The sequence below is a fragment of the Simochromis diagramma genome, unplaced genomic scaffold (genome assembly GCF_900408965.1).
Source record: "Simochromis diagramma unplaced genomic scaffold, fSimDia1.1 OVJJ01000387.1, whole genome shotgun sequence".
NCBI lineage: Eukaryota > Metazoa > Chordata > Actinopteri > Cichliformes > Cichlidae > Simochromis > Simochromis diagramma.
The window spans coordinates 5,603,535-5,627,376 of NW_024387152.1; the positions used below are offsets into that span (position 1 = coordinate 5,603,535).

A 23,842-nucleotide genomic window follows, 5' to 3' on the forward strand; every position below is an offset into this window, starting at 1 on the left:
GGAGAACATGTCTTAGTCTTCCAATCTAACTTGTTTATTAGTTTTTGTTCCAACATTACATGCTGTTATTGACTGAATATTGTCACATAGTATCATATTTATGTAAATTAGTAGGCTGTGCTAAAACTAGGGATGCACTGATAAAATGAAATGATAAACAAAGTAAAGAATAAATAAATAAAGATTTGGCTTGATAAAAACAAATCATTACATTTGATTAAAACTGAAATATTTTTTATTTGGAAATAGGACTGAAAGATGTCAACGACTGATTTTAACTGGTTGTTTCAACAGAGCTTTCCAAATTGAGTGTGTGAAATTCTACATATGGCCACTCTGACAAACTCATTTTTCTGCAGTTTTTGTGTGCTCACAAACTGTGAAATGTTCAGGTATCATTTATACAAATCTATGACAGTGTTAAACATCCTCAGCACAAAATTACCCTTAATAATGTTGGATGCTGTTAACTGCTGCCAATTACAGAAGAAAAAATGTTACATTTGCTTTGAATGTGTTAATAATGTATTTTATCTGTGGTGTAAAGGTGCACCATAGTCAGTCTCCCACTTAAGCTTTCTTTTTTGTTGCCTTCTATTAATTAGCTTGTTAGCTTGAGGCTGCTGCGGAGGAGGGCCCACAGCTTGACGGGCCAAAATCCATATCGCTCACAGCCTAATTTAAGATACTTTACTTCCCAGAGGAATCACACGAGAACGGTATAGTAAGGGTTGATGCCGCTGCTTCCTTTCACCACAAAGTGACGAACATGAGTCATGTTTTCTGTAAGAAAGGAGGTTGTCAGATACATATTTTCGTGTTCCTATCTTGACTTGTTTCTTGGCTTATGCTCAAATGTTATATGCAACTATAAATGGAATATCATCATATTATATCTGTTTATGTAAACCAATGGGCAGTGTCTAAACCAGGCATGCATGCACTGACTATAAAAACTCGATAGCTGTGCTTAAAATACCATTTTTGTTGATAGCAGTGTCGGCGTTTTTATTTTATTTTTATTTTTTGCAGCTCTAGTTTGAACATTGATTTGTTTTCTGGAAGTTTGAAACTGTAACTCCATTAAATCATAGTGCATGATGTTACTGTGAGGAAACTGTAATAAAATACAAATCAGGTTATTCTGATTTGATATCTCACTGCCCTCTGAAGCCTCTGAGCTCACATGGAGAGATTATTGCTTCTTTTCAATCTCCCTACTAGGAACAATCAGATACAGAGATACATTATGTCAGAGTGAATTCAACATGGTTTCTTTTTTGTTTTTAAATGCAAACTTTGTCCAAAACACGATATCCAAATACTCTCACAAACAAACAAATACAAAGAAAGACACCTAAAAGTAATGAATATTATCTTTAATGGGACAGGAAATCACTTGTTTTGAAGTAGATTTAAGTAAAAGCAGCAGGTCTGGAGCCACACTCCCTGTTCTCTGAATGGAGGTGTTTTTTTCAGTCCCGTTGTCACAGACGCATATAATCAAGTGCCTAGCCACGCAGTCTGCCTTTACAAAAACATTTGTCATTATCAGAAAAAGAAAGTCTTAATAATATTACAGAAAGAAAAAAAGTATTGCATTAAAGAGAAGGCCATAGTAAATGTGTAAAGATGTTTAATGTAGATTGACTTGGTACTTTCTAATCAGCGGGGCTCATTGCACGCATGACCGCAGGATGTCCTGCAGCACTTCTGCTCTCCTGGACACTGACCAGCACACATGGAGGTGGTTTCAGGCAGGGGGCAGCAGCCAGCCTTCACAGATACACCAAACCCAAAAATATGATTAGTTACAAAATATCGTTAACCACTTGGTGAATTATTTAAAGGGTCTTGGCTGCTTTGTGCATCTATTACCTTTGTAGGGAGCCATGCACTCATGTCCGCATCCATTGGAGCAACACTTCTCAAAAAAGGGACAATCTCTGTCATTAAAGCAAGATTCAAGGCAACGTCCGTGGCCCAAGTGTCTGTGAGGACACACTCCTGGCTTTACTGAAATGAAAGAGAAATGAGTATAGACCAAGAACTCCAGAGAGTGTGGTGGGTTGTCCCTCTGAAAGATATCCTTTGACCTTATTGAACCCTGAATTGCAGTAAATTAATAAAAATCTCTTCTAAGAGTTTCTGGAAATTGTGAAACATTTGATTGTGTTTTAGGCTGTGGCCACCCTGTTTCTCTGAAGGATGCTTACTGCACTTCCTTCTTCTCGACTAAGGTATGAGTCTCATGGAGATCCAGTTGATTAATCTCTCGTTTCAAGTTAGATTCCACCCAACGTGTACACTCCAGTTCCCAAATATCAGGCAAAACTTATACAGTCTCATACAAAATGACAGCAGTAAGTCTCTGGTCTGCAGTACACAAAGAAACACATGGTCATAAAGAAGACTAACAAGCTTTTTTTAAAGTTCTCACTCTTTCATGTTTCATACAATCTCAAGGAAATGTGTATGAAATTAAACATTTTCTCTTTTTTTTGCACAATTGTTAGAGACAGCCTTTTCTGACTTCTACCTATTGTAGATGACATGATAACAGATAACCTGTAGATCAGCGGTCCCCAACCCCCGGGCCACAGACTGGTACAGGCCCGTGAGTCGTTTGGTTCCGGGCTGCGAGAGTTGAAGCTCGGTTGTGAAATTTATAGTTTTTTTAGGGTTTCGTTATTTTTTATCGTTTTTATCATTAACTCGGTTTCCCTGGCTCTTTTCCCGTGTGTTATGAATAAATTTTCTTTTTTGGGTACTGGTACTGGTTTTATTTTGTTGTATTTATCCGTGACACCTTAAAGGCTGGTCCGTGAAAATACTGTCAGACATAAACCGGTCTGTGGGGCAAAAAAGGTTGGGGGCCGCTGCTTTAGATAACTGTCACTTTGTTCGTATCTCACCTATGTCTGGTACCATGCACTCATGTCCGCATCCATTGTAGCAACACTTCAGAATAAAGGGACAGTCTCTGTCATCAAAGCAAGATCTAGCACAATTTGTATGTGCAAACTTTATTTTTAAACTACTTGTCATTTTATTAACTGAGAAGATTTAACCAAATATTTAATCCACACCCTTTTCAGAAGACATTAAACATAGTGACACGTACTGGGAGCAGGAGGGACGCAGACTTCTTCACCATCGTAGACACAGCATATGTGGTCTCTAGGACAGTCCTCATACCCCTTACGTGACAGAGCAAGATTAAGATGGTGTGGACATTCTGGGGTTGAAAGAAGCAGAAAAGCAAAAAAGGACATGGATGAGCTGTGAGGAATAAGAGTTGTGATGCTTTGCAGTCGCCAAATTGGCTGTTTGACAAAATCAAAGATGCACATTTCAGAAAGGATCCGTAAGCAGGCAGATTGTAAATTGAGCACATCTGAGCCCCCCCCCCCCCCCCCCCCCCAAAAAAAAAACCAAAACAAAAAACTTGCCTGTTAATTTGCAGTAAGTTCTAGCAGAACAAACAAAAAACTGACAAAGTCGATCAGTGTTTGTCCACGTTCATCTTTTGCTCAAAGGAATGTGCTCCTGTGTGGTTGGTTTTTGTTGTTCAGTACCCAACTTACCCCCAATCAAAAAAAAGGAGATTAACACAAGTTTTCACCTTCTCAAATTTTGTGCAGTCCCAAGTATACATATATTAAATTATTAATCTTAATATATATATTTTCCTATATTTAATTATGTCTGCACAAATTAATGGTCAGTGACAGCCTTTTTGCAACTTGCGACGTGATATGTGTTGCAGCAGTTGATATCCTGTGGATAACTGTCACGTTGTTTATATCTCACCTATGACAGGAGCCATGCACTCATGTCCACATCCGTTGGAGCAGCACTTCTCATTATTAGGACAGTCTCTGTCTTCAGAGCAAATTTCAGCACAATGTCCAAAGTCTAAGCGCCGGCGAGGACACACTCCTGGCTTTGCTGGAAGGAAAGAGAAATTAGTGCAGACAAAGAACTCTAATCAGAAAGTGCAGTAAATGTGGATTTTACTGGAATTTATTTGATTTTTAGACTCTCTCTCATTCTACTGACTGAGAAGACTCAATGAAAAATTTACCACACCCTCTTAGGAAGAAATTAAACATTGTGACACGTACTGGAAACAGGAGGGACACAGACTTCTTCACCATCGTAGACACAGCATATGTGGTCTCTAGGACAGTCCTCATACCCCTTACGTGACAGAGCAAGATTAAGATGGCGTGGACATTCTGGGGTTGAAAGAAGCAGAAAAGCAAAAAAAGGACATGGATGAGCTGTGAGGAATAAGAGTTGTGATGCTTTGCAGTCGCCAAATTGGCTGTTTGACAAAATCAAAGATGCACATTTCAGAAAGGATCCGTAAGCAGGCAGATTATAAATTGAGCACATCTGAGCCCCCCCCCCCCCCCCCCCCCCCAAAAAAAATTTGCCTGTTAATTTGCAGTAAGTTCTAGCAGAACAAACAAAAAACTGACAATGTCGATCAGTGTTTGTCCACGTTCATCTTTTGCTCAAAGGAATGTGCTCCTGTGTGCAAAAATACTGTCTGTGTACTAGTGCACAACCACAGGCTGAGAAGGCCAGTTAGTGGATGCCGGGTCTTTGTGCTCACGGATTTGCAGTCTCTCTGATAACATGTCATTTAAGACACACTTTCATTTTCAACCATGCTCCAATAGTGGCGTGTATGGTACATAGCTTGTGTTTAACATTAGTAATGAAACTAGACAACTGAAAAACGTTATAATGAGCAGTCCATGTCCAAAGTCTAAGCGCCAGCGAGGACACACTCCTGGCTTTGCTGGAAGGAAAGAGAAATTAGTGCAAACAAAGAACTCTAACCAGAGAGGGTGGTAAATGTGGATTTAACTTGAAGAAATTTTATTATCTGTCATTTTATTAACTGAGAAGGTTTAACCAAAGATTTGCCACACACACCAAGAAGAAATTAAACATTGTGACACGTACTGGGAGCAGGAGGGACGCAGACTTCTTCACCATCACAGATACAGCATATGTGGCCTCTAGGACAGCCATTACACCCCTTACGTGACAGAGCAAGATTAAGATGGGTTGGGCATTCTGGTTTTGGAGGAAGCAGTAAAGTAGAAAAGGACATGGATGAGCTGTGGTAAATGAAGTCAGTCTTATAAAGCTGTCTGATTGCCATTTTGGGTGTTTAACAAAACAAACCAAACATGCACATTTTAGAAAGAAACCGTGAGCAGTAGATTATAAGCTGAACAAATCTGAGTCAAAAGAAACTTGGTTGCTAAAATGTCACTTTGTTCAATCTCACCTGACAATGGAGCCATGCACTCATGTCCACATCCGTTGGAGCAGCACTTCTCATTATTGGGGCAGTCTCTGTCTTCAGAGCAAGATTCAATACAACGCCTGTTGTGCAAGCGCCGGCGAGGACACACTCCTGGCTTTGCTGGAAGGAAAGAGAAATTAGTGCAGACAAAGAACTCTAATCAGAAAGTGCAGTAAATGTGGATTTTACTGGAATTTATTTGATTTTTAGACTCTCTCTCATTCTACTTAACTGAGAAGACTCAATGAAAAATTTACCACACCTTCTTAAGAAGAAATTAAACATTGTGACACGTACTGGAAACAGGAGGGACACAGACTTCTTCACCATCGTAGACACAGCATATGTGGTCTCTAGGACAGTCCTCATACCCCTTACGTGACAGAGCAAGATTAAGATGGCGTGGACATTCTGGGGTTGAAAGAAGCAGAAAAGCAAAAAAGGACATGGATGAGCTGTGAGGAATAAGAGTTATGATGCTTTGCAGTCGCCAAATTGGCTGTTTGACAAAATCAAAGATGCACATTTCAGAAAGGATCCGTAAGCAGGCAGATTATAAATTGAGCACATCTGAGCCCCCCCCCAAAAAACTTGCCTGTTAATTTGCAGTAAGTTCTAGCAGAACAAACAAAAAAACTGACAAAGTCGATCAGTGTTTGTCCACGTTCATCTTTTGCTCAAAGGAATGTGCTCCTGTGTGCAAAAATACTGTCTGTGTACTAGTGCACAACCACAGGCTGAGAAGGCCAGTTAGTGGATGCCGGGTCTTTGTGCTCACAGATTTGCAGTCTCTCTGATAACATGTCATTTAAGACACACTTTCATTTTCAACCATGCTCCAATAGTGGCGTGTATGGTACATAGCTTGTGTTTAATATTAGTAATGAAACCAGACAACTGAAAAATGTTATAATGAGCAGCAGTGTTTGTGTTTGATCTCACTTTCCTTTCACTTTACTTTAGTGCTGTGTTTCATTTTTGTGGTCAAAGATTGCATGCTGTTATATTGTCTGCATGCATTGACCCTGCCAGTCACTATCACAGTATTTTGTTGTGCAGCAGCTATTCCTGAAGTCCAGCAAATTCCTCTCTCCTCTTCCTCTTCTGTTTTTCTTGAATTCTGTTTCACGGAATGATGCTATTGGACCTCTTTCTTCCTGCTAAGGAATGAGCTTCCTGGAGAAGTCTAGTTTAAATTCATATTACCACCCCACATTTACACTCTAATTCCCATATATCAGACAAGACTTGTGCAGTCTGATACTGCATCATTACAAGAGTCTTAATGGTTTTTGTTGTTCAGTACCCAACTTACCCCCAATCAAAAAAAAGGAGATTAACACAAGTTTTCACCTTCTCAAATTTTGTGCAGTCCCAAGTATACATATATTAAATTATTAATCTTAATATATATATTTTCCTATATTTAATTATGTCTGCACAAATTAATGGTCAGTGACAGCCTTTTTGCAACTTGCGACGTGATATGTGTTGCAGCAGTTGACATCCTGTGGATAACTGTCACGTTGTTTATATCTCACCTATGACAGGAGCCATGCACTCATGTCCACATCCGTTGGAGCAGCACTTCTCATTATTAGGACAGTCTCTGTCTTTAGAGCAAATTTCAGCACAATGTCCAAAGTCTAAGCGCCGGCGAGGACACACTCCTGGCTTTGCTGGAAGGAAAGAGAAATTAGTGCAGACAAAGAACTCTAATCAGAAAGTGCAGTAAATGTGGATTTTACTGGAATTTATTTGATTTTTAGACTCTCTCTCATTCTACTTAACTGAGAAGACTCAATGAAAAATTTACCACACCCTCTTAGGAAGAAATTAAACATTGTGACACGTACTGGAAACAGGAGGGACACAGACTTCTTCACCATCGTAGACACAGCATATGTGGTCTCTAGGACAGTCCTCATACCCCTTACGTGACAGAGCAAGATTAAGATGGCGTGGACATTCTGGGGTTGAAAGAAGCAGAAAAGCAAAAAAGGACATGGATGAGCTGTGAGGAATAAGAGTTGTGATGCTTTGCAGTCGCCAAATTGGCTGTTTGACAAAATCAAAGATGCACATTTCAGAAAGGATCCGTAAGCAGGCAGATTATAAATTGAGCACATCTGAGCACCCCCCCCCCCAAAAAAACTTGCCTGTTAATTTGCAGTAAGTTCTAGCAAAACAAACAAAAAACTGACAAAGTCGATCAGTGTTTGTCCACGTTCATCTTTTGCTCAAAGGAATGTGCTCCTGTGTGCAAAAATACTGTCTGTGTACTAGTGCACAACCACAGGCTGAGAAGGCCAGTTAGTGGATGCCGGGTCTTTGTGCTCACAGATTTGCAGTCTCTCTGATAACATGTCATTTAAGACACACTTTCATTTTCAACCATGCTCCAATAGTGGCGTGTATGGTACATAGCTTGTGTTTAATATTAGTAATGAAACCAGACAACTGAAAAATGTTATAATGAGCAGTCCATGTCCAAAGTTTAAGTGCCAGCGAGGACACACTCCTGGCTTTGCTGGAAGGAAAGAGAAATTAGTGCAGACAAAGAACTCTAACCAGAGAGGGTGGTAAATGTGGATTTAACTTGAAGAAATTTTATTATCTGTCATTTTATTAACTGAGAAGGTTTAACCAAAGATTTGCCACACACACCAAGAAGAAATTAAACATTGTGACACGTACTGGGAGCTGGAGGGACGCAGACTTCTTCACCATCACAGATACAGCATATGTGGCCTCTAGGACAGCCATTACACCCCTTACGTGACAGAGCAAGATTAAGATGGCTTGGGCATTCTGGATTTGGAGGAAGCAGTAAAGTAGAAAAGGACATGGATGAGCTGTGGTAAATGAAGTCAGTCTTATAAAGCTGTCTGATTGCCAGTTTGGCTGTTTAACAAAACAAACCAAACATGCACATTTTAGAAAGAAACCGTGAGCAGTAGATTATAAGCTGAACAAATCTGAGTCAAAAGAAACTTGGTTGTTAAAATGTCACTTTGTTCAATCTCACCTGACAATGGAGCCATGCACTCATGTCCACATCCGTTGGAGCAGCACTTCTCATTATTGGGGCAGTCTCTGTCTTTAGAGCAAGATTCAATACAACGCCTGTTGTGCAAGCGCCGGCGAGGACACACTCCTGGCTTTGCTGGAAGGAAAGAGAAATTAGTGCAGACAAAGAACTCTAATCAGAAAGTGCAGTAAATGTGGATTTTACTGGAATTTATTTGATTTTTAGACTCTCTCTCATTCTATTAACTGAGAAGACTCAATGAAAAATTTACCACACCCTCTTAAGAAGAAATTAAACATTGTGACACATACTGGAAACAGGAGGGACGCAGACTTCTTCACCATCGTAGACACAGCATATGTGGTCTCTAGGACAGTCCTCATACCCCTTACGTGACAGAGCAAGATTAAGATGGCGTGGACATTCTGGGGTTGAAAGAAGCAGAAAAGCAAAAAAGGACATGGATGAGCTGTGAGGAATAAGAGTTGTGATGCTTTGCAGTCGCCAAATTGGCTGTTTGACAAAATCAAAGATGCACATTTCAGAAAGGATCCGTAAGCAGGCAGATTATAAATTGAGCACATCTGAGCCCCCCCCCAAAAAACCCTGCCTGTTAATTTGCAGTAAGTTCTAGCAAAACAAACAAAAAACTGACAAAGTCGATCAGTGTTTGTCCACGTTCATCTTTTGCTCAAAGGAATGTGCTCCTGTGTGCAAAAATACTGTCTGTGTACTAGTGCACAACCACAGGCTGAGAAGGCCAGTTAGTGGATGCCGGGTCTTTGTGCTCACAGATTTGCAGTCTCTCTGATAACATGTCATTTAAGACACACTTTCATTTTCAACCATGCTCCAATAGTGGCGTGTATGGTACATAGCTTGTGTTTGATATTAGTAATGAAACCAGACAACAGAAAAATGTTATAATGAGCAGTCCATGTCCAAAGTCTAAGCGCCGGCGAGGACACACTCCTGGCTTTGCTGGAAGGAAACAGAAATTAGTGCAGACAAAGAACTCTAACCAGAGAGGGTGGTAAATGTGGATTTAACTTGAAGAAACCTTTATTTCTCTCATTTTATAAACTGAGAATGTTTGACCAAAAATTTACTCCGCACCCTCTCTCAAGAAGTCTGTCTCTAGGACAGTGCTCACACCCCTTACATGACTGATCAAGCGTCAAGCGTAAGATGGCATGGGCATTCTGGTTTTAGAAGAAGCAGTGAAGCAGAAAAGGACATGAATGAGGTGTGTTAATTGAGCCAAAAGTTAGGATGCTGTGTGGTCCCCAAACAGACCGTATAAGTAACTAACAAACATGCACATTTCAGAAGGAATTGTTAAGACGACACGTTATGAGCCCAAACCCAAACTCACCTGTGAAAATGCCACCAGTTTTCACTGTGGAAAAAACAGTGCCAAAGTGCACCAATGCACAAAGTGCTACAATCAATACACAAACTGTAGACGAGCCTTTGTCCATGTTCACCTCTTGCTCAAAAGAATGTGCACAACCACTGACTGAGTGGCCAGTTGAATGATGCTGGATCGTTGTGCTTGTAGTCTTATATTCTCTCTGATAAGGTGTCATATCAGAAACATTTAGTTTTTTACGTTCCTTGTTGCTGAAATGATAATATGAATCTTGTGTTTGCATCTTAGTAAAACATCTACACAGTATTTAATATCTTCTTCATATAGCAAGACAACAACGACATGCTCATGAAGAACATTAAGAAGATTTTTCCCACAATTGACTTTCTTATATTGCTATACCTTGTTGGTACCTACGATTTATAAAAGTATCAAATGAATCACATATTTCTCCTTGTTCTCTCATATATAATTGTTACTATCTTGTTCAGTCCCCTGCTTCCTTGTGTACACTGTGTCCTTGTTTATTTTTTGATTGTTCCTGTTCTTCAGATGAAGCTATGAAGTTATCTAAATCACATTTAACAACGAGGATTTATTGTACGCATATCCATTATTTCTGATACCAGAATTTTGTTCAGTCTCACCTAATGTATACGACATTATTGTTTTGTAGGATAACAAATTAATATTTTGACTCTAAACAAATCCATATACCTGCATTTGAATGTTTTTTTTTTCCTTTCTTGTCTGTTTAGCCTTTCTACCAAGTTCCAGACAGGCTTTTTGCAAATTTGTCACTTTTTTCTTCTTTTATCTGTTGTAGATGATACCAACGAAACATCACGTCATATCTGTGATAGTAGGAACAGGGAGAAATTCGTGAGATTGTCTGCACAATTACAATTTGTTTCTGCATGAGCTGACACACAGCTTAGTGTGTGTTAGATTTCAGATCTTCAGATAAGTCTCACTGAGCTCCTTCTGCCTGAGTATGTGATTGGGTCCCCTGACTCTGATAAAATGGTGCCAGCACACAAAATTTACTGCTGTCTCGTGATGTAACACCCAACATGTTTTTTTTGCATTTGTAGATCGATTGTAAAAAGTATTCCAAACTAATTAGAAGTAAGGAAATAGCTCTAATGAAAACCCATCATGAGACAAAATGAATACATTAAGTAAGTCAGTAAAATTGTATTTATATAGCACCTTTCAAGATAAATATCACAAATGATTCAGAAAAAATTTCGAAAACATAAAAACAAAAAGTAGTCTCTTTAAATTTTTGGCCTTGTATGCTGTGGCATCAGCAGGCCCAACTGAGGCAGCCGGCCTCTGCCTCAGTTGGCTGTGGGCGTTCCGTCCAGGGCCTCCTTATTCCCTTTGCTGGGAAACCCAGCATTTCTCCAACTGCTCCATATGATAATTATGTGAATAACAAAATATTCACATAATTGGCGGTCGTGGCTCAAAGAGTTGGCAGTTCGTCTTGTAACCGGAAGGTTGCTGGTTCGAGCCCCGGCTCGGACAGTCTCGGTCGTTGTGTCCTTGGGCAAGACACTTCACCTGGCGCCTACTGGTGATGGCCAGAGGGGCCGATGGTGCGATATGGCAGCCTCGCTTCTGTCAGCCTGCCCCAGGGCAGCTGTGGCTACAACTGTAGCTTGCCTTCACCAGTGTGTGAATGTGAGAGTGAATGAATAGTGGAATTGTAAAGCGCTTTGGGTGCCTTGAAAAGCGCTATATAAATGCAATCCGTTATTATAGGTTGCTACGTGTTTCAAAATGGATCAGACCAAGTGGTATGGGCAACTCATGGCTGGGCCTAGAACCAGCTCAAAGCATCAAAGCTGCTTAAAAGCCATAAACACCTTTCTGACAGCCATATGGGAATTTTTTTAAAAAAGTCTTCACTTATCCCATGTGAACTAACACCCTGTTTGAAACAATCCAGATATTTGACAGGAAAAAAAATACATAATTTTCAGTCATGGCACAAGAAAGATAAAAATGATCTAGAGTGCATTCAGATCAGGGATCAGTTTGTCTCATTTACAGTGGACAGGACCATTCATGTGGCTTTGCTTGCTGTGCTGTGTCCTGCTCTTTCTTTATTCTTTCCACATCTGCTCAGTTGTTCCTTCAGCCCCTTGGCTCTTCACTATTTTCCTGTGCTCCTTCTTTCTTTCTTTTTTTAACAAAATTAATCTGTATTCCTTACCGTCTCATGACGAGAGTTGGCAAAAGTACAGACATCCTGTACTGAAGTAGAATTACAGATACTATTTTTAAAAATACTCCAGTAAAAGTTGAAGTACTGATTCAGCTTCTTCACTCAAGTAAAAGTGAAAAAGTACCAGCTGTGAAATGCACTCAAAACAAGAAAGTAAAAGTAGCTCTTTGAAGAACCTTTCTACCACCCATTTTTATGGCATGCCAACAGAACCTTGCTCTACATTAATGTAATGATAAAACAATATTATCTTATGGGAATACAAACTTTATGTTAGTCTGTATTTTAATTCTAAATAATGCACTCAGCTTGAATCAGTAAAGTAAGACATTAGCAGAGAAAAAGAAGAAAAAAATAGCTCTATTTTCTTTTGGCTACCACGTAGAGGGTGCCTTTACCTGTAAACAGGAAAATGAGTAGGGAAGAGGTTAAACTGGGATTCAGTAGGTGGAGGAATCAGTTGTAGTGGCTCAGTTCACAATAACTTCTATTGAGAGCTCCAGTTAATTTTCTTAGTGTACGGGCTGTAATCAGCTGGCCTACTGAGGTTCACTCCTCTTTGTGGATTTACACACCTTAATTTAACAGATGTTTCATGAGTTGTCCTGGCTGATTTCCATCCTCTACACTGGCACTACACTGCTGTCTTTATATTAGACACTATAAAGTTGGTATGAAGGTGCAATTTGGTGAATAAATCTCAGCATCATCAACTTAACTTCAGATTCACTTCTAGGCAAGGCAAGGCAAGGCAAGTTTATTTATATAGCACAATTCAACAACAAGGTAATTCAAAGTGCTTTATAGAGACATTAAAAAACAAAAACAATAAAAGCATGATTTAAAAATTGATTAAAAAAAACAGTAGATAAAATCAGAACAGTAGATAAAATCAGTAGTTAAAATATAAGTTTTGAAATTTAAGCTTAAAAGTGTGGATTTGGTGCTTTATTCAAATGCATCTGAGAATAGGTGAGTCTTCAACCTGGATTTAAATAAAATGAGTGTTTCAGCTGATCTGAGGCTTTCTGGGAGTTTGTTCCAGATATATGGAGCATAAAAGCTGAATGCAGCCTCTCCGTGTCTGGTTCTGACTCTGGGAACTGATAAAAAAAACGGATCCAGATGACCTGAGGGATCTGGAAGGTTCATACTGGGTCAGGAGGTCACTGATGTATTTTGGTCCTAAACCATTCAGAGCTTTATAGACCAGCATCAGAACTTTAAAGTCTATCCTCTGACGGACAGGTAGGTCCTGTTGAGACATCGGATCTTTTATCCTTGAAATATTCTTGAGGGGATAGTAAGCTGATTTTGTTATTGTCTTAATGTGTTTTTCTAAGTTTAGGTTTGCATCCATCACTACACCCAAATTTCTCGCCTGGTTTGTGTTTTTTAGATGTATAGATTGAAGTTCTCTGGTGACCTGTAATCGTTTTTCTTTGGCACCAAAGACTATTACTTCAGTTCTGTTTTTGTTTAGCTGGAGAAAATTGTGGCACAACCAGTCATTATTTTCCTCAATGCATTTACCAAGAGCCTGTACAGGGCCTCGGTCTCCTGGTGACATTGTGATATATATTTGTGTGTCACCTACATAGCTATGATAGTTTATTTTGTTGTTTTTTATAATCTGTGCCAGTGGGAGCATGTAAATGTTAAACAGAAGGGGTCCCAAGATGGAACCTTGGGGAACTCCACATGTGATACTTGTCTGCTCAGATGTGAAGTTACCTATTGATACAAAGTATTTCCTGTTTTCTAAGTATGTTTTGAACCAGTTTAGTACAGTTCCTGAAAGACCTGCCCAGTTCTCCAGTCGTTTGAGTAATATGTTGTGGTCAACTGTATCAAATGCTGCACTGAGATCCAGTAAAACTAAGACTGACATTTTTCCACTGTCTGTATTCAGACATATGTCATTAAACACTTTGGTCAGAGCAGTTTCAGTGCTGTGGTTCTGTCTAAAACCTGACTCGAAGGCATCATAGCAGTTATTCTGTTTTAAGAAGTAATTGAGCTGTTGAGAAACTGCTTTTTCAATGATCTTACTTAAAAATGGGAGATTTGAGATCGGCCTGTAGTTGTTCATTTGTGTCTTGTCAAGATTGTCCTTTTTCAGTATAGGTTTAATTACAGCAGTTTTTAGTGGTTCTGGAAACACACCTGACATTAAAGAAAAGTTGAGGATCTGTAACAGGTCTGACTCCAAAGTCTTTGAGACCTTTTTGAAAAAACTTGTTGGCAGGACATCTAAACAGCAAGAGGAGGAGTTCAGTTGACCTAAGATGTCCTCCAGGTCTTTGCTGTTAATAGGGTGAAACTGTTTGATGGTGTTTAAACAGTTTTTCGGTGGACACGGTACATATCCTGAATATGCTGTTGATGTACCAATTGCTTGTCTAATCTTTTGGATTTTGTCTGTGAAGAATTTGGCGAAGTCATTGCAGGCCATGGTCAAATGAAGTTCAGCTGTCACTGACACAGGAGGGTTTGTTAGCCTGTCAACTGTAGAAAATAAGACCCGAGCATTATGACTGTTTTTGGTGATGATGTCAGAGAAGTAGGGCCTCCTTGCACTCCTCAGTTGTAAATTATAATTGTGAAGTTTCTCTTTATAGATTGACATCTATAAAGAGAAACTTCACAATTATAACTGGAATGAACCTGGAGGAGGATAAGCGGAAGCGAATGGATGGATGGATGAACCTGGAGGTTTGTTTTTCTCCATCTGCGCTCAGCTTTCCTACACTCTCTTTTTTCATTTTTCACCAGTGTGGAGTTTCTCCAGGGAGACTTTTTCCTTCCAGAGATAACCTTCACCTTAATGGGAGCAATAGTATCCATTACATTTAACATTTTAGCATTGAAGCTATTGACGAGCTCATTGACTGAACCTCTGGACAGGCCAGGTGTTAAGGGGAAGACTTGGTTAAATATCTCACTACTGTATTCAGTTATACACCGTTTTGTGATCACTGTTGTTGATATATTTGTGTGGGCTGAGATTTTACTTTCAAAGAAAACACAGTAATGATCAGACAGGCCCACATCAGACACAGTAACCTTCGAAATGCTCAGGCCCTTGGAGATCAGTAGGTCAAGAGTGTGTCCTCTATTATGTGTGGCCTCTGTTACATGCTGAGTCAGCCCAAAGTTGCCCAGAATGTTACTCAGGTCTTTAGTCCCTTTGTCCTGAGGGTTGTCCACATGGATGTTAAAATCCCCAACAATAATTACACAGTCGAAATCAACACAGATCACAGACAGCAGTTCACTGAGATCATTAAAAAAAGGCTGTGCCGTATTTGGGAAGCCTGTAAACATTAAGAAACACAACTTTGGATGGGGCCTTCAGCTGCAAAGCCACATATTCAAAAGACTGAAAACTTCCAGGAGATAGCTGCTTACATTGAAATGATTCATTAAATAAGACAGCAACCCCTCCTCCTCTCCTGCTCACCCTGGCCTCACTGATAAAACTGTAGTTAGGGGGGGTCGTCTCAATAAGAACAGCTCCACTGTTACTTTGGTCCAACCAAGTTTCAGTTAAAAACATAAAATCAAGGCTGTGCTCAGTGATTAAATCATTAATTAAAAATGTTTTCCCAGCTAAAGATCTAACGTTTAATAAAGCCAACTTAAGTGTTTTAGAGGTATTATTTGCCCCCTCATGTTTGGGAGCAGTCTGTGGCACACAAGGTATGTTTACTATATTTAAAGATCTTTTAGAGTGCCGCTCTCTGTGTTTTGACCAGGCCACATGTCTCCTGTCACCTAAAAGTACAGAAATTTTAAAACCTTCTAGTAGACGGGGTCCCAGCTTCTCCTGGGAAAAGTCACCACTGCCATAATCCTCACAGCCCTGGACCCTCCACACATCAGACTGTGGAAACAGAGCATGAAGGTGGTAAGGAGGAACTAAGGGGGGTCGAGGCTGGGCAATGTAACTTCGATTGCTCTGTTGAAGGCGGGGCTCGATGGCGAACCTTTGGTTGCTCTGGTGGGGGGTTCATGGGGGACAAAAAGGGATTGGGCCGGGGGGTAGATCTGAGCCCAGCATTGACCCGCTCCATCATCTCCTCAGTGAATTTCAGGTGTGGCGAGGAGGTCGAAAGGGAGCGGGAGGAGGCTGATGGCCTGTCAGGGGTTTGGGGGACTAGGGAAGGTCATGGTCCCTGGTCCTGGTCGTTGGTGTTGTTGAGAGAGTTGGAGGCAAATAGGGACCCCTCTGATGTCTCTCCTTTCTGAAGCTCATCCCAGGTGGGGGCAGATGAGGCTCCTCCTCGAGGTTTCTGCTGGGCTTTGTCTGTTCTTGGAGTACTGTTTGTTCCTCTTTATGAGATAACTCCTCGTTTATCTCAGCCTTGGCACCAAGCACAGATGGATGACGTATGGAATAAAACAAGTTGGAGGTGAACAGTTTCACCCCTGACTTGTTAAAATTAAATCCATTTGCTTTAAACAGATGCCTGCATTCCCAAAAAATATTAAAATTGTTGATAAAATGCACTGAGTGGTCAGTACATGCTGATATAAGCCATTTATTCAGTGCAAACAACCTGCTGAATCTCTCGTCTCCTCCTCTGACGAGCGGTACAGGTCTGATAGGTTTGTAGCTTAAACCTATTCGCTGGAATGTTCAAGACAATTTACTACACAGCAAAAGCAAGACACGAGTAGGCAAAGTTCTTTTGAATTAATTGATTATGATAAAGATATATTTTGTGGTAACTACCTCTGCCTGGCGTTCTTTTCATTTGAACCCGGATCCAACTGCTTACTGTCCCCCACCCTCTTCGCCTGGGTTTCCTGTGGGGACGTAACAAAGCAGATATAACCTCTCTCCTGACCTTAAGTTGTGTTTGCATGCCAGAGTGATCTGGGAGGCACACAGAGTCTCCACAGACTACTAAGGATCAAACCTCTACCAACATGACATTGATTATAAAACTCTAAGCATAAATGACAATCAACAATATAAACCTGACAAGGTCCACTGATGAATACAGCTGCATTCAGAGAGTTTACTGTATTTAATAATCCAGTAAAGTCCAGTTTCAGAACCTCCGTCTGTTGTTTGGACACATCGTTTGACCCTGTATGCAGAACAATGTTTGTCACAGTTGGATATTCATCTGCAATTTGAAGAATTCTCTCCTTCAGGTTGTTGACCATATCCTTAGGAAAGGAGAGGACTTTAGTGTTCTTACCGCACATCCTTTGTACATCCTTTACGGCAGAGTCAACCACAATCAGAGTTTCAGGCCTAGCCTTTAGCTTTCCCTGTGGCCTTTTACTTTTCAACAGATTTTCAGACCTTACTTCACTACTTTTAGATGGATGGTTGTCCGATATAGATCCAGGGTCCTTTGATAGTGGAGCAAATCTGTTCTGCAGTTTCACATTCAGTTGTTTTGAAGGTTTGTTGTTAACCTTCCTATTCATGGTTGTCCAGTCCTGTTTCCTCCCGTATACAGGGGTAGAAGAGCTTCTGTCTCGTAGGAAGTGAAGGCCAGTCGGTTTCAGAGATTTCAGCTTGCTGTGCCCTGCCTGTGATACGTCCTCCCCCTTCCAGGAGACATGATTTATGTCTTGGTTTTGCACCAAGACAGTCCAAGGGGGGATTATTGCTTGAGGATTTATTATAATGCACAGAGTCTACTTTCTTGGTCATGTTATCTGTGCTCCTTAGCTGTGTACTAGCTTGCTCATTGCCATTGTTTTGAATCAAAAGCAAGGTTGTTTCATCTCCACACAGTCCATTTACCTCCACGTTTACTTCTAAGCGATGAATTTTTGTCTCCAGTACTGCAATCTTCTGCAGGAGGCTGTGGTAGTCATCTGTGTAGAGGGAAGGCATCTTGTTGCTAGTTAGCCTAGCGGTTAGTACCTTTCCAGGCTATTGAGGCTGTTCGGTGCCCAGACGCTGTAATCAGGCTTCAGCTGTGTGTAGGCCACAGACACACGGAGCGCTGAAGATACGGTAACTATAAAAATGTTGCTGTTTCTGTTAAGAACGCTTTAGTCCTAATGATCTGTAAGTGTCCAGAAGCTATTGCAGGTAAGCTCATACGGAAAAAAGGGAAAAAATAAGCATAAAAATCGATAAAAAACAATAAAAGAAGCAAAGCATTTAAAGAGCAACGAGAGGAAACGTCCACACTCACAAAAGGGGGGTCACACATATCAACTATATCTAGTTGATATAACCGAACTATGGCTTTAAACCTGTGACATTACAGCAAACTAACTTGTTTATCTTGCGCTAAATAGCGGAATATCAGTCTTTAACTAATATACTTAGTCTACCTCAATTTGTTTTGCATTTTTCACAATATGGCTAAGGAGCTTGGAAAGAAAAGCGTCTGGACTTCTTTAAGTTGCTTGAAGACGTTACACCTCTCATCAGGTGAGTGGGTGTTAAGGCGTCTGGGAGGTGATCTTAAAACTGTATTGTAGATGGCAGACAGTTGGTGTCGTAAACCACCGCCTCTGTTCAAAGATGGTCGCTCACAGTGGACATAAATGGCTTCTTTCACTCCTCTTTCAAACCATCTTTCTTCTCTGTCCCAAATGTGAACACTGGTGGCCTCGAAGGAGTGGCCTTTGTCCTTTAGATGCAGATGGACAGGTGAGTCTTGAGGTGGCTCTTCTATGTTGTGACATGCGTTTATGAAGTGGCTGTTTGGTCCCTCCAATGTAGAGGTCTGGGCATTTCTCACTACACTGTACAGCATATACTACATTGTTAAGATTGTGTTTAGGAGTTTTGTGCTTGGGATGAACCAGTTTTTGTCTGAGTGTGTTGCTGGGTCTGAAGTAAACTGGGATGTCGTGCTTGGAGAAGACTCTCCTGAGTTTTTCTGATAAAACGGTTACATAGGGGATGACAATGTTGTTGCGTTTGTCTTTCTTATCATCCCTAGTTGGTCTCTGATCTTCGTTTCTGTGCATCTTTGCTTACTTGATGAAAGCCCAATTAGGATAACCACATGTTTTAAGAGCTTCCTTTACATGTGTGTATTCCTTCTTTTTCCCTTCAGGCTTAGAGGGAACTTTTTCTTACATTTCAAAGCAGGAAATCACTTGTTTTCCAAGTGATTCTAGTGATTGTAGATAAAAGGGGAAGCCCTTTACCATTTTTTTTGCACTAATTTTAGTTACATTTTTTAAGGTAAATACAATTACTTGAGTGTCATAAAGTGTTGCATTTGATTTGTTGACTCATTACATTAGTGACGTGTCAATTTTAAGCACTTTCAAGCAGGTACACTATGTTGATGAAAGTATGGGGCCACACTTTCTTTCTGAATTCAGGGGTTTTCAGTCCAGTTATCGCAGGTGCATAAAATTAAGCACCTAGTCATGCAGTCTGCTTTTACAAAGATTTGTGAAAGAATGAATGCTTTTAAAATCCAGTTTGAGACACAAGTGAGAAACAGAATGTTTTGATAATCCATCTGGATAATTTTGTGTTCTGACAATAAGCACTTTCCATTCTTGCTACAGTTCAACAGGTGAGGGGCAATTTTTATTGGTATATATAAAGAAGAAACACACGAGGCATCATGCTATAACTATGTAATTAGAAATGGAACAGATATACTATTCATAGTGAAACACTGTTTCTTCAATATTTTCACACTGAAGTAAGCTCGCATGTTGTAAATAAGAGAACAAGAATAAAATGCCAACACACCGTTTTTTATTTGTAAGACAAATATGTCAGTTTGAAAAAAATCAGAGAGACATGATTATCATCAGAAACAGGAAGTGCTTATCGCACTAAAGAAGAAAAAAGTGATTTGGATTCATTTGCAGAGATGGTCACAGTAAGTTTAATGATGTTTTTTTATAGATTGGCAGCAGAGCTCACTGCAGGTGTAATCACAGGTTGTCCTGCAGCACGTCTGATGTCCTGGACCCTGACCATCACGATAGTAGTACTCGGCACACACGTGGAGGCCTCAGACAAGGTACAGATCCCAGTCTTTACAGACACACCAAAGTCAAGAATAGGCTTAGTTACAAAATTCCTTAAACCACTTGAAAAGTGTTTAGGGAGTGTTTGGTACTTTGTTCATATCTCACCCGTGTAAGGCGCCATGCACTGATGACCACATCCACTGAAGCAGCACTTCTCATCATTGGGGCAGTCACTATCACTAGAGCAAAATTCGCCACATATTATGTTATCGAAGCGTCTGTGAGGACACACTCCTGGTTTCACTGAAAAGAATAAGAAAACATTAAAGAAAAACTCTCCCTCTAGATATGATCTCATTAGATAACCCATGTGTGACATGAATGCATGGCACCATACATAGGTGCCATGCATTCGTGAAATTTCGTGAAATGCATGGGTCCCTTTTTTCACGAGGGTCACACATGGGTTAAGTGTGCAAAAATACTTTGCTCATCTCTCACCTATGTATGGTGCCATGCATTCATGTCCACATCTGGTAGAGCAGCACTTCTCATTACCGGGACAGTCACTGTCATTGGAGCAAAGTTCACCACACAGTCCAACAGTCAGGTGCGTGCGAGGACATTCTCCTGGCTTTGCTGATAGGAAAAATAAATTAGTACAAACAAAGAACTCCAACTAGAGAGTGCAGTAAATGTAGCCTAAATGTTATTTTTAAACTACTTATTATATTTTAAAATTTTTAAAAGATTTAATTAAATAAACAGCCTCTTAAGAAGAAATCAAGCATTGTGAGACGTACTGAGAACAGGAGGGACGCAGACTTCATCACCATTATAGACGCAGCATGTGTGGTCTCTAGGACAGTCATTACACCCCTTACGTGACAGAGCAAGATTAAGATGCGGTGGACATTCTGGTTTGGGAGGAGGCACTAAAGCAGAAAAGGACATAGATCAGCTGTGGCAAAGTGGTAAATGAGATAAGAGTTCTGATGCTGTGTGATTGCCAGTTTGGCTGTTTAATGAAACAAACCAAACATGCACATTTTAGTAATAAACAGTAAGCAGCAGATTATAAACTGAACATGTCTGAGGCAAAATAAACTTGCTTGTTAAAATATCTTCAAGTTAATTGCAAATATGTCTTTAAAGGCTTAATTAGCTCCAGCCGTCTTTTCACTCATCCTCTTTCCCTGTCTTCTCAATGACATTTCTGTCTATAGACTCAAGATTTTATTTTCTTTTTCACCCTATCTGACTTCAAAATCGTGTCTTTTTGTTTTGCTCTGATTGTCACAGTGCTGGACCTCCATCTCATACTTTTTGTCCTATGTGCGCGCGCGCACACACACACACACACACACACACACACACACACACACACACACACATATATGTATGTATATACAACGTACATATTTAAAACTGACCTCTTGACCTCTCAAGTTTCATGAAGTTGCAAGTAAATGTTTTTTTTATAGTTCAATTAAATAAGTCAGGTAGAGACATCCTTTGCAATCACTCTTTTTCTCTTCTTTCTATTGCAGATGATATAATAAATGAAATATCTTGCAGATAATTTTCACTTTGGAGTGATCTTTGCTACTTTGTTCATCTCTCACCTCCGACAGGAGCCATGCACTCATTTCCACATCCATTGGGGCAGCACTTCTCTTTACCGGGACAGTCACTGTCATTGGAGCAAAGTTTACCACACAGTCCAACAGTCAGGTGCGTGCGAGGACATTCTCCTGGCTTTGCTGATAGGAAAAATAAATTAGTACAAACAAAGAACTCCAACTAGAGAGTGCAGTAAATGTAGCCTAAATGTTATTTTTAAACTACTTCTTATATTTTAAAAAGATTTAATTAAATAAACAGCCTCTTAAGAAGAAATCAAGCATTGTGAGACGTACTGAGAACAGGAGGGACGCAGACTTCATAACCATTATAGACGCAGCATGTGTGGTCTCTAGGACAGTCATTACACCCCTTACGTGACAGAGCAAGATTAAGATGCGGTGGACATTCTGGTTTGGGAGGAGGCACTAAAGCAGAAAAGGACATAGATCAGCTGTGGTAAAGTGGTAAATGAGATAAGAGTTCTGATGCTGTGTGATTGCCAGTTTGGCTGTTTAATGAAACAAACCAAACATGCACATTTTAGTAATAAACAGTAAGCAGCAGATTATAAACTGAACATGTCTGAGGCAAAATAAACTTGCTTGTTAAAATATCTTCAAGTTAATTGCAAATATGTCTTTAAAGGCTTAATTAGCTCCAGCCGTCTTTTCACTCATCCTCTTTCCCTGTCGTCTCAATGACATTTCTGTCTATTGACTCAAGATTTAAATTTCTTTTTCACCCTATCTGACTTCAAATTCGTGTCTTTCTGTTTTGCTCTGATTGTCACAGTGCTGGACCTCCATCTCATACTTTTTGTCCTATGTGCGCGCGCACACACACACACACACACACACACACACACGCACACATATATGTATGTATATACAACGTACATATTTAAAACTGACCTCTTGACCTCTCAAGTTTCATGAAGTTGCAAGTAAATGTTTTTTTTATAGTTCAATTAAATAAGTCAGGTGGAGACATCCTTTGCAATCACTCTTTTTCTCTTCTTTCTATTGTAGATGATATAATAAACGAAATATCTTGCAGATAATTTTCACTTTGGAGTGATCTTTGCTACTTTGTTCATCTCTCACCTCCGACAGGAGCCATGCACTCACGTCCACATCCATTGGGGCAGCACTTCTCGTTATCGGGACAGTCATAGTCATGAGAGCAAGATTCAATGGATTCTTCACAAAGTCCAAAGTCCCAGCGTTTGCGAGGACACACTCCTGGCTTTGCTGAAAGAAATGAGAAATCAAAAGTGACCAAGAACTCTAACCAGAGTGTGCGTTAGGTTGTCCCTCTGAAAAATCTTATTGAACCCTGCAGCAAATGAATCAAAATGTCTTGAGGCCGCCGGACACTGGCACCACGACCACCACCAGTAGGCAACAGGTGAAGTGTCTTGCCCAAGTACACAACGACCAAGACTGTCCGAGCTGGGGCTTGAACCGGCAACCATCAGATCACAGGACAAACTGCCAACTCTTGAGCCACAGTCGTCCAGCAAAAAAGGATATGGATCAGCTGTGGTAAATCAGGTGACAGCTGAGGTGACAAACATGCACATTTCAGAAAGAAACAATACTCAAAAGAAACTCACTTATTAAAACGTCAGGTTCAGGTTCCACCCTAGAAAAAGCCGTGCCAAAGTGCACCAATGCACAAAGTGCTACAATCAATATACAAACTGTAGACGAGCTTTTGTCCATGTTCACCTCTTTTTTAAAAAAAAAAGACAGTCCGCAACCACTGACTGAGCAGCCAGTTAAAGGATGATGGATCACTGTGCTTGTGGTCTTATATTCTGTCTGATAAGGTTTCATATCACACACACATTTAGTTTTTTTATGTTCCTTGTTGCTCAAATGATGATACAAATTTTGTGTTTACATCTTAGTCAAACCACTAGGCAGTTTTCATTATCTTTATTATCCAGCATGACAACAACCACATAGTCATGGAGAAATTAACACCACTTTATCCCAATGTTAACTTTATTTTTATACTGTTGAACCTTGTTGGTAACCAAGATTTTTAAAAGTTCTTAGAAAGAGAACTGGACAACGCAATCACAATATCTTTTGTTTCTTTATGTGCTTTGTATCCTTGTTTATTTTATTTTTTATTTTTTATGTTCCTGTGGTTCAGATAGGACCAGAATGTGCCTTTAGATAAGGAGGAGTCAACTCACTATGACATTCATATAACAAAATTATCCTTAGCTGTAAAGTGTTCTTTATCGTCTTTTTATTGTTGTTTTTTCTCCTTGTTCTTCCTCAGGGTTGTATAGATATCCCTCGTTTT

At 40.1% G+C, this 23,842-nt stretch overlaps 1 protein-coding gene across 1 annotated transcript; it reads right to left on the minus strand.

The window, feature by feature from the left end:
• Window positions 1–1,364: 1,364 nt before the first annotated feature.
• LOC120743867 (NF-X1-type zinc finger protein NFXL1-like) lies at window positions 1,365–23,289 on the minus strand. The gene is made up of 19 exons (XM_040047826.1): window positions 23,139–23,289; window positions 22,627–22,773; window positions 21,817–21,948; window positions 21,523–21,660; window positions 20,701–20,832; window positions 20,399–20,536; window positions 20,063–20,200; window positions 8,358–8,495; window positions 8,027–8,140; window positions 7,186–7,299; window positions 6,871–7,008; window positions 5,627–5,740; window positions 5,312–5,449; window positions 4,981–5,094; window positions 4,128–4,241; window positions 3,814–3,951; window positions 3,125–3,238; window positions 1,879–2,016; window positions 1,365–1,776 (listed from the first exon to the last, which is right to left on the minus strand). Exons 1-19 carry the CDS (start codon window positions 23,245–23,247, stop codon window positions 1,754–1,756), a joined length of 2,331 nt encoding a protein of 776 aa, XP_039903760.1. The 5' UTR covers window positions 23,248–23,289; the 3' UTR covers window positions 1,365–1,753.
• Between the last annotated feature and the right edge of the window lie 553 nt (window positions 23,290–23,842).